At 51.5% G+C, this 13,928-nt stretch overlaps 1 protein-coding gene across 1 annotated transcript in view; it reads right to left on the reverse strand.

The window, feature by feature from the left end:
* Positions 1 to 1,463: 1,463 nt before the first annotated feature.
* Rnf165 (ring finger protein 165) overlaps positions 1,464 to 13,928 on the reverse strand; it is a 109,027-nt gene continuing 96,562 nt past the window's right edge. Inside the window, exons 4-8 of the mRNA NM_001164504.1 lie at positions 13,595 to 13,724; positions 12,289 to 12,393; positions 12,031 to 12,126; positions 8,238 to 8,344; positions 1,464 to 7,803 (exon numbers count right to left, since the gene is read on the reverse strand). Of these exons, the coding sequence (NP_001157976.1) occupies positions 7,686 to 7,803; positions 8,238 to 8,344; positions 12,031 to 12,126; positions 12,289 to 12,393; positions 13,595 to 13,724 (556 nt within the window). The 3' untranslated portion in view covers positions 1,464 to 7,685. The remainder of the gene's footprint in view (positions 7,804 to 8,237; positions 8,345 to 12,030; positions 12,127 to 12,288; positions 12,394 to 13,594; positions 13,725 to 13,928) is intronic.

Below are 13,928 nucleotides of genomic sequence, written 5' to 3' on the forward strand. Positions count from 1 at the left end.
TGCAGGCATGTCCCAGAGGAACCCAGGAGGCCCAGGGGTGAGGACAGGCTCTGCTCCTCCTTAGTTTGAGCATCTTTATCGTAGCCAGAGTTCATGGAGCCTGGAGAGAATCCGCCCTCGTGCTTCCCGAGAAACCACTTTCCTCCTGGCAGAGCCTTGGCAAAGCGGGAGGAAAGGCCAGGAAGGCTGACTGGGTGTGGAGTGGGTGTCAAGTCCAGGAGGGAAGCTCTCCCTACCCCCACCACATCTACCCCACAACCACACCCTACCCCTTCTTCCTCATCTGAAGTAGAAACAGGAGCTAGAAGGAGCTGTGTCTGCAGAGGCCTGAGCTCAAGAGCAAGACCTAGATGCTGAGCCACTGTCAAGACCAAAGAGAGACAGGGTTTTGCCCGTGTTCACAGAGCAGACATGGCACCTGGTTGGAGGCAAGACAAGGACGAAGAAGCCTGGCTCTTGGATTCAAAGAAAAAAAAGACGGAAGCTGATTAAATGGCTCTTTAACATAATGCAGCTTACGGACTTTAATAGCAATGTGTCAATATTGGCTCATGTAGAGCACTAATGAACGATGTTAACACCAGAGGAGAGCGAAGGGAGGGAGGCTGCACACTCTCTACAATTAGCCTGCATCTTTTTCCTATGAACCTAAAACCACTCTTTTCAAAAAAATATTTATTGCTTTTTTTTTTCTTTTTTAAGTTGGTTGTTCTGGTCTGTTGGTAGCTTATGAAATAAAGTGATTTTTCCCCCAGTTCTCTGAGACCACACATTTTGGGGAATATCCCCTGGCCCATGAGTCTGGACTCTTACGAAGGGGTGGAAACCCACCCCAGGTATGCAAATGGGGGTGTGTTTTACTGCAGAACAAGGAACAGTATCCACTTCAAACACACAAGAGGCTATGTTCGAAAGCTGGTCAAAACTGGAAATATCTCCCTTGAAAATCAATAAAGTTTGGAAAACAGGCCAGTTTGAGGACTGATCCTTGGCTATAGGAATGAGTCTATTGGGAGACAAAAAGGGGGGCCAAAGTGGAGGGGGACTGAGTTAGCCAGCTTTCTTTGGCTTCGTCAAACACCTGAAGTAAGAAAAGTCTATTTGGGCTCACGGTTTTGGACGTCTTGGTCCACAATTGTCAACCTGTTGCTTTGGGCCCAGTCAGAGGAGCGGAAAACTATGGCAGAAGAGAGTGAGTGACAGAGAAGGTTACCACATGGTAGCTTGCGAGTAAAGAGGAGGTTAAGTTCCCATGGTACGACTGGGGGGCCAACCACAGTAACTAACATCCTCCCTCTAGCTCCCCCCCCCCCCCATAAAGGCTGCCTTCTCAGGAAGCGCCTAGCCGGGGACCAAGCAACCTACGAGCCTTTGGGGAAATACATTGGCCAACTGAGGTTCTTTAGAAACTTCTTCGCCCTGCCTCGGGCAGGCACAGAAACAAACACTCTGCACTCCTGAGGTGTAGTTAGCAATGCAGATCATTTTTATTAGTTATAAATAAAGTACAAAAAAATCCACCCAAAGTGAATCTAAGCATTTACACAATTCCTAATGTCTCCGCCCATTCATTGATACACTATTGCTTTAGTAGTCATAATAAATATTTTTCTAGCTTTCTGCTATAAAATAGTCTATGTAGCAAAATGTTGCACAGCACACAACAGAACAGAACGGCAGGAGGATTACAAAAAAAGGACAATCAACACTGAAGGTAATCCTTTCACTTACCAGGGGCAACAAACAGCCCCCTCGGAGGACCTGGTGCAGCCCTCACCACAGCTGAGGGGAATAAAGCTCACCCCACAGGGTGGGGAGGCTCAGGAGCGGGGCATTGCCAGCCGGAGCATAGGGCCTGTCCTACTCTGGCCCCACACAACAGCACAGCGAGCCCGCGAGGAGCTCTGCGGGAGGCAGTGTCTGCCAGGCCTGGCAGTGTGGTAATTGTGCTCCACCGGCGTGGTGGGTGACTCCACAGGCCATCTCCAAGAAAAGCAAGGCTCCAGGGTAGAGGCAGAAGAGAAGCTGGGCAGCAGCAAGCAAGACACCCCGTCCCGGGGATGGAGCTGAGGGGTCACACGTGGTCTAGCCACACGGGTAGGTGGTGTGGCAACCCCAGCTCTTGGGTTTCTCTCCTCCGTGCCAGAGCTATGCAAACCCATGGGGCTTCCCGTGGAAGGTGGAGCTACCCACCAGGCAAAGGCAGTGATGTCAAGAGCCGAGAAGGAGGAGGGTTGAGTTAGGAGGAGGAGGAGGGCTGAGTTAGGAGGAGAAGGAGAGAGGAAGGTCAGCATGCCAGTGTTCCGGGCTTAATCCAGGGTCCACTTCCTTAAGGTCCCTTGCCGTTGCTCACACAGCTAATGAAACTGGACTCAGAGCCCTCTAAGTCCACAGCAGGCCCTCTCTGTCTGCAGCCTCCGTGAAACATAGGCAAAGGGGAGGGGGTGCTGGGGAGAAAGCAGGATATAATTCTGCTGCTCCCCAAGTTCTTGTCAATGACTGGTATCCTAACCACAAAGGCTCCAGACAAGATTAGGGGTGGGAGAAATCCCCACACCATGGTCTGGGTCTTCTATGCCATCCGCTCCTTCTCTAGGACTGACCACCTAACCTTGAGAGAGTCCATGTTGCAAACCCAAGGACATATCTAGCTAGTCTTTGCATCTGCAGGATGTTGTATAGAGAGGACTCTGTGGGCCGCTGCTATGAGCAGACCTCTAAGGTGATTCCTAACTGACTCTCTCTGTTCCCCATGTTCCCCATTCCTCTCCTTGTCTTCCTTTCACCCTTTCCCTTTTCATCTCTCCCGAGAGAGAGAGAGAGAGAGAGAGAGAGAGAGAGAGAGAGAGAGGAGAGAGAGAGGAGAGAGGAGAGAGAGAGAGGAGAGAGAGAGGAGAGAGGAGAGAGAGAGAGAGGAGAGAGAGAGGAGAGAGAGAGGAGAGAGAGGAGAGAGAGAGGAGAGAGAGAGGAGAGAGAGAGGAGAGAGAGAGGAGAGAGAGAGGAGAGAGAGAGGAGAGAGAGAGAGGAGAGAGAGAGAGAGAGGAGAGAGAGAGAGGAGAGAGAGAGAGAGAGGAGAGAGAGAGGAGAGAGAGAGAGAGGAGAGAGAGAGAGAAGAGAGAGAGAGAGAGAGAGACCCACCTGTGTGGTCTCACCTGGGACGGTGACATATTCTTTCTTAATCAGGGTGAACCAAGAGATCACCCTTCTAGACTCCCTCTCTCGGAGCTGAGGACTGACTCAGGGGGTCCAGGGACTGACTTACCCTTGATCAGAGCGGGCCTTCTGGGCCCCACCTAATAAAACAGCCTCTCTTTCAGATGAGCATATTCATTGTGTCTGAAGGACCCCAGTTCTGAAACCTTCTGAGTGGGATCCCAAGTATAGCTTAGTAACTGTCCTCGGGATAGAGGGATGAGAGGGCTTAGGAATGTAGGGAGGGGAGGGAAGACAGAGAGCAGACTTGAGGTGGGGAAAGAGGCCTGGGGGAGGGGGCACGAGTGACAAGTGAAAGGATTACCCCAGTCTGCTGACGAGTGCAAATAATATTTATATATGTGCTAAATACACTCACTATATTGGAGCTTGTCACTAGATCACAGCATACAGAATCAAAGGTTTGCATTTCGTATGGAATGTATCCAAAGAGGCCAGCACCACAGTAGGACAGCTTGCAATCACACACCCTGATAGTTTGGACAAAATAAAGTTCGCAGACTTTTATTTAAAATGGTTTGTTTGTTTGTTTGTTTGTTTCGCAGTTGTCATCGTACCAACGCATGCAAAGCATTCCACTCCCAGAAACGACGCCAAAATGAGGTAATAGGAGCAATAAAAAACATTAGTATCCTTTCTAAATAAATAAATTATAATTAAAAATGCAAAACAACTATAAAAATAATTAAATAAGAACCCACGATATCTACAAGTTAGTCATAAATTATGATTGTTAAATATAAGGCATTTAAACTCACAAAACCCTGTAAACTAGCAACGTGCCATGTTTTTTTTTAATTTTTTTGTGTTTTTTTTTTCTTTTTTGTTTTTCTATCAGCTGAAATCGCTCTAGCATTTGCTCTACGCGCGCGCAGGAGATGAAACACAAGGGGGACCTGACAGACGTTGCTACAGCCCCACGCGGGGAATGTTTGTCCCACAGGCGGGGTTGGGGCTTGGGGGATTTCTTCAGGAAAACAAGTCTGGTGCTTTTTCTTCACCGTTGAAAAAACTGTGCTTGTTCGTTAGGCGTAAAGAGTTTAAGAATGCTTGCACGGAGGCTGGGGGCCTTTGCGGGAGAGGAGCTTGAGGCCTGTCACAGGTGGTGGCGAGGGTGACCGGGGAGACTGGGGTCCTTGGCAGGTGGAGGAACAACGTGCAGCCCCAGCTGCCCTCTGCCTGTGCCCAGCTGGATTCGTGGCGTGGCGTTGATTGGTGTCCGAGGTGGACCTGCTGCGCCGTGGCTGCGGTTAGGAGGCCCAACTTGTCAAAGGCACTCATGCGTCTCAGTCAGAAAAGGGTCTGAGTCCCTTGAGTTGAGCAGGAGAACTGCGCATGTCTCTCTCCTGGATATGGTGGATGTGAGATGCTGAGGCCTGGACCTGCCTCATCGCCGCTCCTTCCTGGCTTCCTGACCAGTCGGAGGACTGGGCAGAGGCACTGGCTTTTCTCCACCCAATCGGCAGCCCTCCCACCCTCGGCCTGGAAATGGGAGCTGCTCCAGGGCACAAGGACTCCAAGTACGTGGAAAGGGGAGGGGGGTGAAGGATCAACCCCTACCCTGCCCAGGTCCTAATGTTAGCCTGGAGCGTTCAAAGAGCCTGAACAAAAAGGAAGCAAGCCGAACCCGCCCTGCCCTCTCACTCGGCCTGTGTGCCAGGGCCTCGGAAGCAGGTGTATGTATGTGCGCACAGGAGACCTCTCAGCGGCAAGGCTGGCTGAGGGCAACTCTACAGAGGTGAAGGATGTGTTGATGTTAGGAAGAATCACTGGATGTGTTTTGGGAGAAATTTAGGGAGCATCCAATCAACTTCCCTGTGTCACAGCTGAGGACGCTGAGGCCCAGCAAGCCATTGGGATGGGGTTGGGGATTTCCAGCATCTCCCAGTTTGCCAGTGAAGAGCCAGGACTAGAATCTGGGACACTGGTTCCAGTTCCCTCCTGGGTCCCTGCCAATCTCTTTTCCTACCAGCCTTTCAGGAGAGCCTCAAAGGAAAGAACAGAGTGGCCTCAGAGAGGAGTGACCCACCTAGACCACCCCCAATGACCTCTGAGCCACAGCCATCTTCAGAGGACATCACGGCTTGGACACAGCCATCAGAGGAGCAGCAGGAAAGAAGTCACAAGTTCTTGTGGCTTTTGGTCGGCAGCTTTCTAACACCCTGACTTTCTTTCCTGGGCCAGCCTTTGTACTGGAGACCGTGTTCTCGATGGCGACCAGAGTTGACTGAGGCCACACTCAGCACGCCTGACCTTCACCATAAGCACTGTGTGCTGTTCCTCCACTCCTCAGAGTTCCGCCAGGCCGAGACATCGCCTGAGTGATCACCTTCCTCAACACCTGCTGCCCCCCTACCCCAATAGGCAGTCCACAGAGATTGAAGGACACACCAGAAGACGGGGCCTGGGATGAGGCAGGCAGCCATTCCTTCACGATGGTTGTCCTGGAAGGATCTCTCTCAAGTCCAATTGGCCACTGTCATTTTTTTTGGTCACGACTCCAAAACTTATCCTGGGCTTGTTTAACTTCGTGGAATTTCTCCTTTTATCTGATCAGCATACCATTTCCTGCTCTGAGCATACGAGGACACTAAGACTGGCTACGGGTTGAGGTTTCCGAGAGCAGTGCAAATGAGGTGGGGGAGAAGAAGTGGAGGGAGGAGGGGAGGGGGAGGAGGGAAGAGAGGAGGTGGGTTGAGAAGAGTAAGGGGCAAAGGACAGTTAAAGAATGCCAGGAGACCTGGTATTTTCTGCACACAACTAAGAGCTACACTCGAGTTAGAATTTGGCAGATTTCCCCCACCTCCAGAACTCTGTCCTCCCATCTCTCGGAGCGGTACAGAAAGCATACACTAATACTGTGTCACTTGGGACTTTCCGTCTCCTTTCTCACTAAACCCTCAGAGACTCCCCTGAGAGAACCGAAAGCACATCAGGGCTGGAGGGTGTTAACTCTCAGATCTAGGTGATGTGGGGCGGGGGGGGGGGGCATGGGGACACACGGTTCTTTCTCCCCACTGGAAGGAGACGGAAACTGAGGCACAGAGAAAGAAAAGGAATTTCCCAAGATCACAGAAGAATCAGAGGATCATGAGGCTAGGGGCAAGGGCCTCCCAGCCCAGCCAAGGAGTCTCGAAACAATGGCTATCTCTGAGGGTCTAATCAAGCAGGATCCTGGAGGAAGCTCAAGTTGCTCGCAAGGTTGTGGACTTGCCCTGATGCCCAATGCTAACTGAGAGCACTTTAGCCGAGGCCAAGTCTACACTGCCGATGCTGTGCCGTCTGATTCATCTGGTTAATATTTTTGCATAGGGAGGCAGTGGCTACATTGCCTCTTTGTGGCAAGATGAGAGCTCAGGATAGAAGGTTAGGAACTGGAGTGAGCAGGGGCTGCTGGCTCCCAGGAACACGCTCTTGGGGTGGGGTGGGGCTAGAGGGTAGGCTGTAGCTGGAGGCATTGTCCTCCCTGGTTCAGTGTGGAACCTAGGAAAGCTACTGGGGCTAAGCCATGGGCCTGAGGACTGAGGAGCCCACTGCAAGGTGGGGAACCCCCTCACTGGCTGGGGTTCTGCCCTCCTCACCTTGCCTGAAAGCCTCAGAAACCCAGTGAGACCCAGTCTGCTCCTTTTAAGCCCATCCCCTCTTACACTCCGTGCACTGTAAACATGAGAAAAACAAAGCCCAAGGGGGAAAAAAAAACAAAACAACAAACGAGGATTCCCCCCTCCCAACCTGGGTGAAAAATTATCAACTTTTTTCACCGTAAACAGAATTTGGCTTGTTTGTTTGTTTGTTTGTTTTTCACCTTTGATTTTTCTTTTTTTTTTTTTCCTTTTTCTTTTTTTTTCTTTTCGCTCATAAAGATGGGAAGATTGGGGCTGTCGTTGGTTGGTTGGTTGGTTGGTTGGTTGGTTGGTTCGGTCAGGCACCAAAACAAGAAACTCAATGAGAAATATTTGGTGCGAGTTCAGTAATAGCGACATGTCCACCACAGATGACGAGAGCACCACACACGACATTTTTCTTAAGCTAACATGCTCTGGCTGCCATCCACAGAATAGCTAGAGACCCCTACATGGTTTCTACGTGGTCAAGAGGTATATACACAATCCCTCAAAGGTCAGGATTGAGGGGCCGATCACCAGCTAGTACCCTCGAGATAACATCCAGTCCTCAGCAGCTGGGGCGCCCCCTTCCCGCCCCTGCTCTAGGCACGGCCAGCTCCCTCCCAGCTGCACAGCAAGGCGATGAGGCAGTCACCATTCCTGATGGGTGGGTCTTCCCACCCTACCCCTCCTCTCCCTCAGACACCGCTACCAACTCCTCTTTCCACCAAAAAGAAAAAAAAAATGTGCTTGCAGGCTTCTTCTCTACGTCAAATGGCTCAGAAGGCAAAGTTTGGCTGCAAGGGCTATGGCCGTGGGGGGGGGACCTGGTGAAGGAAACGGGGTGTCCACTGGCTAGCTCCTCCCTCAGCTGTCGGCTCCTAGCTGTGTCTCAATGTCCACTCGGCAGATGGGGCATTTCTTGCTCATGGCGAGCCACTGGTCCACACACAGTTGGTGGAAGAGATGCATACAAGGTAGGCGTCTGGAAAAAAAAAAAAAAGAGTCACGTGACTAGCAGCAGGAGCAGGGGCTAAGGACCACTGGAGACTTGGTGAAGAAAGCTCTTGGAACCCAGACCCTGGAGTGAGGCTGCGGCTGAAATGGGAAACCATGACCAGAAGTGAATCTCAAAACACTCTTCCATAAAGGCCTTGGCTTTGTCTTAGACCCACCCAAGCCAATCTCATGCTTTGTCTCCATGACTCTACGTTCACGGTTTCCACATCTAGAATAGTCCATACCTAACTTCACAGGTGCAATCATGAGACACCCTAGCACCCAGGCACCCTGAGGTGCACACCAAGTGTGTGCGTCCTTCCTAGAGTATGCAGGACAGTGACTAAGTTCCTAGTACCCTTGAGAGAAATGCAGGCGGGGGCGGCAGGGGAGGGGAGGAGTCAAGGAACTGGCTCTTACCTCACATCTTCCCCATCCTCCAACATAGACAGACAAATTGTGCATTTCTCATCTGTGTCTGACTCTTCCCCTTCATCTTTCTTGCCCTTGCTGTCCTGGGGTCTTCGCTGTGAATAGAGAAAGAAAAAGGTTTTAGTTCCTTGGTAGAGACTCCTGCTGGCAACTGCCTTTTGCCCACAGCCTCCTCCCACTCTGGTAGTCTCTCCATGCGCTGGGAGCCAGTATCTTTAAATCCTCACCCCTAACTCTTCACTCTTGCTTCAGAAGAGAGAAGGTTAAAATCGGGTGAGGGAGAGGCTGGTGGACTGTTGGTGGTCATCAAGGGGCCCAGTGTTTGCAAAGGAGGCAGGGTCTTAGTCAAGCTGCCTTTGCAAAGCTATGGCCTGTGGATTTTAGCTTCCCCTGTTTCCCTCACGTTGTCCACTTCCTCTCACACCCTGTTCAACACAAACGCCTGCCTCAGGCCAGGCCGGGCGTGGTGGTGCACGCCTTTAATCCCTGCACTTGGGAGGCAGAGGCAGGCGGATTTCTGAGTTCGAGGCCAGCCTGATCTACAGAGTGAGTTCCAGGGCAGCCAGGGCTACACAGAGAAACCCTGTCTCAAAAAAACCAACCAAGCAAACAAACAAAACAAAACAAAACAAAACAAAACACCCTGCCTGCCCCTAAGTCCAGGATGCTTCATTCATTCATTCATTTGTTCATTCATTCATTCCCTTTTCCACTAATGTCTGTTCATCTATGCTCTCATTATAAACACAAAATTTCTCCACCACCGTTAACCCTGTAATTTGTATCACAATTTGTATTACTGTTTGACAACAGTTAAGCACTGCAGGAAGTTTTCACATGGTACGTGTGCCCACGTGGAAGGCAAGCCATTGCTGCTTAGTAAATACTCTGGAGAAGGAGACAGCTAACCACTGAATTATATCAGTCCACTTTCCATGTCCCTGTCCCCAACGCTGCAGACATTTGATAAGTCTGAGAGGAACCACAGGGAAAAAAAAAAAAAAACATCCAATCTGTCCTCTCTCCTGAGTCCAGCAAACTGCAACGTCATTTTCCAAAGAGACACAGGTCCAGACCAGAGAATGACCTTGGGGCCAGACCTAGGTGTCAGGATTTCCTACTCTGGTTGGAAGTTCAAAAGTTCCTACTCTGATTTAGTCTGGGGGTGCTCTCCCTGGCTAGAGCACACGAGGAAACCTATGTTTCTGCTCCAGGCCAGTCCCCTGCGCCCCATGTACCAGCTGTTTATGATACCAAGCTTCTGCAAAGCCTGTCTGTCCAGAAAGTCAAGCTGAGTCCATTGCTCTATGTAATTGCCATGCGTGAGTTTAGTATTAATAGAGTCACGATGATCTGCCTGCTGAAGGATCCGCTGTGTTTGTGGAAGGACTGCCCCACCCCACCACCACCACCACCACCACCCCCCCAGCAAGAAAAGAAATGCCCAACCAAACAGTGTTCTGCCCCGACCTTTCGCCCGGATTCTATTGCTCTTCTGCACTGACTTTCATGATTTCCTTCTTGTGCCTCCTCTGCTGCCTCTGCCTCTGCCTCTGCCTCTGCCTCTCTGCCTCTGCCTCTGCCTCTGCCCCTCTGCCTCTGCCCCTCTGCCTCTGCCTCTGCCTCTGCCCCTCTGCCTCTGCCCCTCTGCCTCTGCCTCTCTGCCTCTGCCTCTGCCTCTGCCTCTCTGCCTCTGCCTCTGCCCCTCTGCCTCTGCCTCTGCCTCTGCCTCTGCCTCTCTACCTCTGCCTCTGCCCCTCTGCCTCTGCCCCTCTGCCTCTGCCTCTGCCCCTCTGCCTCTGCCTCTGCCCCTCTGCCTCTGCCTCTGCCTCTCTGCCTCTGCCTCTGCCCCTCTGCCTCTGCTCCTCTGCCTCTGCCTCTGCCCCTCTGCCTCTGCCTCTGCCTCTCTGCCTCTGCCTCTGCCTCTCTGCCTCTGCCTCTGCCTCTCTGCCTCTGCCTCTCTCTGCCTCTCTCTGCCTCTCTCTGCCTCTCTCTGCCTCTTTGCCTCTGCCTCTGCCCCTCTGCCTCTGCCTCTGCCTCTCTGCCTCTGCCTCTCTCTGCCTCTCTCTGCCTCTTTGCCTCTGCCTCCCAAGTGCTGGGATTAAAGGCACAAGCCACCACACCCAGCCTGATAATCTTGATTTTTAATTTTATTGGCTGATTAATCCACGGATGCATTTCTAATTTGACAGCATTATTAGATGGTAGGAAGCAGGAGTTGGACCTAGCTTGAGGAGGCAGGTCACTGGGGATGCTCCCTGGGGGTGGGTGGGGCGGGGGGTAATGTGCCTTTCCCAGCATCTCTGCACTCTCTGCTTCCCAACTACCAGGACACAGGACACAGGTCTAGAAACAGGAACAAGGATCTATGGACAAGCTTCTGAAACTCTGAACCTGTCCTGGCTGGTTCTGTGTGTCAACTTGACACAGCTGGAGTTATCACAGAGGTAGGAGCCTCCCTTAAGGAAATGTTTCCATAAGATCCAGCTGCAAGGCATTTTCTCAATCAAGGGTGGGAGGGCCCATGGTTGGTAGTGCCATCCCTGGGCTGGTAGTCCTGGGTTCTATAACAAAGCAAGCTGAGCAAGCCAGAGGAAGCAAGCCAGTAAGCAGCACCTGCCATGGCCTCTGCATCAGCTCCTGCCTCTAAGTTCCTACCCTGTGTGAGTTCCTGTCCTGACTTCCTTTGGTGATGAACAGCAGTGTGGAAGTGTAAGCTGAATAAACCCTTTCCTCCCCAACTTGCTTCTTGGTCATGATGTTTTGTGCAGGAATAGAAACCCTGACTAAGACTTTTCCGGCATTAAACTTGTTTTTCTCTGGGATTTTGTCACAGCGAAGGGCAAGCTAACAAACAGGAGATCCCTCCGAGTGTTTTTGGTAAATGCCTAGTATCAGGTGTTTATGCCAGGATGCCATACAAGATCATTTTCTGCACTGGAAACTTCCTGGCACCCCGCCTCTTCCTTCCTTCCATGATGGCCATCACTGGTCTTTTGTTTATGTTTTTATTTTAACCCTTTCTGTAGTATTGTTTTCCAGAACATCATATAGTTCAGAATATACAGTTTACAGCCTTCGGCCTGTCTTCTTTCACTATTTAGTGTATATTTAGCTTCCACCACGATTTTTACAGCTTATTTCTTTTAATTGTAAAATAACGATCCACTGTGAGTGTTTACCTATTCACCCACTAAAGAACGTGTTGGTGTCTTCCAAGTTTTCATTGGTTTTAACTAAATAATGCTTTAAAAGCTTGGGTTTCCGGGTAATGGCCCTCCAGACAGATTCTACTTCTAAGGTCAGTGGGTACAGCCCCTAGGTCTGTAACTTTCAAATGTCCCTAGCTCGGTCCCACGCAGTTCAGAGGCCTTCTTTGCCCATTTGTCTTTATGTAATTGGACCAAGAATTGTTTTCTCAGGTGAACATCAGCCTGGTGTGCAGGAGCCCCTTTGCCCACAGGACTGATACAGTGATGTATCTGTCCACCTACACATGCACAAATACACTCATGAGCACTCCAACCAATATCTGCACATTCAACCTTCGTTCCGTTCTGGTCAAGAGGGCTCCCATCCTCATCCTCCCTCCTGACTGCATCTGATGTGGGCCAATGAGAAAATCCTGAGGCGCCTGCTCTGCTGTAGAACACGGAACCAGAACAAAGGCCCCTGGGCTTCCGATTGTGTCCCCTGTACCCAGCCAGGCTGGTTCAAGCAGACAATGGACACCTCCCTTCTGACCCCCTGACTGTACTGCGGCTAGTCAGCGCAGCCTCACCTTCTTATACTTGTGGGGGAAGGTGAATCTCTCAATGGTGTTCTGTACAGCGCCTCGGGTCACGTTTCCCAGCCTGTCCTCCAGCTGCAGCAGCTCCTGTCAAAGGGAAACACAGACAAGCGCGCTCAGTGAGTGCACACATAGATAAACACACATGATGAGCAAGCGGGAACCTTTGCGCAGGAAGCCGGCTCACTGCCCCAGCAGGGAGACTTGTCTGGTAAAGGAATGAAGTCGGTGCCCTTCAGGGCAACATACCTCATAGCTCTCCCGAACAGCAGAGGTGTGCCGGCTAGGATTTAGTCCCTGGAGGGCGAGGAAGTGAAGCTGGGGGTAAGGGTAGTTTCGAATTTCATGGACAACCTGAGAGGGAGAGAACAGATTGGGTAGAGTGACTATCCCAGGTTTCTCCTGGGCCCAATGGGCAACCCCTCCTGCCACATCCGCTAGCCAGCCAGCACACCCTGCAGTCAGCAGGGCAGTCCCTCCTGCTCTTGTGTTCTGTCCTATTCATGCAGAGCCAAGTTTGTGCATATGTGCGTGTTGTGCATTCCAGAAGGGTTAGCCACTGACCCAGGGGCACGGACCCTGACTGAGCACCAGTTGCATGGTGGCGCCGTTCTGAGCTCCTCCCCCGCCTCACCTGATGGAAGCTGCGGGAATATTATAACGCCCATTTTACTGATGGGGCGAATAAGGCACAAGTGGATCAAATAACCTGCTCACGGTGTGCAAGCAAGTGACAGAGCCAAGAGTTGGTCCCTGGCAGTTGGGTGGCAGGAGCCTCCTCTACGGTCTCCGAGAGCAAGAGGATGGCTCAGGGTCACCACCAGTGCCAAGGACAAGAAAGTCAGCAACCTGGTAAATAGTACTGTAAAACATGGTCTCTAAGTTAAAAGAATCTTTACAGATTCACAGTGAACAAAATATTAGTCTTAAAATACAGATTGTAGTGGTTTGTATAAGAATGGCCCCCATGGACTCGTGTGTGTGAATGCCTGGCCCATAGAGAGTGTCACTATTAGGAGTGTGTGTGTGTGTGTGTGTGTGTGTGTGTGTGTGTGTAAGGTCAGCTCCTAGTGTTGTTCCTCAGGAGCCGCCCTCCTTATTCTGTGAGACAGAGGCTCTCATTAGCTCCAGGACTCACTGAGAAGGCAAGGCTGGCTAACCAGTGAGCCCCAGGGACCTGCATGCCTCCACGTCCCCAGCTCTGGTCTTACAAGCATGCACCACCATGCCTGGCTTTGTATGTGTGCTGGGGATCAGACTAATGCTTGTACAGCAAGCGTTTTTACTGGCTGAGCCATCTTCTCAGCCCCAGGACAGAGTCTTTCAGCACTGGGCATTTCCCCAAAGACTGCAGCCTGCCATGATGCCTCTTCTACTTGACCCCCTTCAGCAGTGATGGCTTTTGGGCCATCACTACGTTTCATCCCCTCAAGCTGGAATAAGAACTGGGGCTGAGGATGGGCGGCAGCAGCTGGTCTGCCTAGGAGCCAGGACTCAGGGGGCCTCAGCTCTGCCACTGGCAAGAAGTCCCCGCCCCCTCAGGGCTGTCACTCACCATCTGTGTGGACGAGGAGTTTCTCGGGAAGTGGTGCATTCGAGGAGTTGCCAAGTAATGCTGATAGTGCTGAGGGATGGGCCGCACCTGGAACTGGGCAGGACTCAAGCCGGCGTCCACACTGAGATCCCTGTGGGGACACAACCTCGTGAGCTACAAGGTGGCGGGAGCACCACCCTGTTGGGTTTCAGAAGAGGGAGCACCACCCTGTCGGGTTTCAGAAGAGGGAGCACCACCCTATCGGGTTTCAGAAGAGGGAGTACCACCCTGTCGAGTTTCAGAAGAGGGAGCACCACCCTGTCGGGTTTCAGAAGAGGCCTCAGACATCACCATG

The sequence above is a fragment of the Mus musculus genome, chromosome 18, assembly GCF_000001635.26.
Source record: "Mus musculus strain C57BL/6J chromosome 18, GRCm38.p6 C57BL/6J".
NCBI lineage: Eukaryota > Metazoa > Chordata > Mammalia > Rodentia > Muridae > Mus > Mus musculus.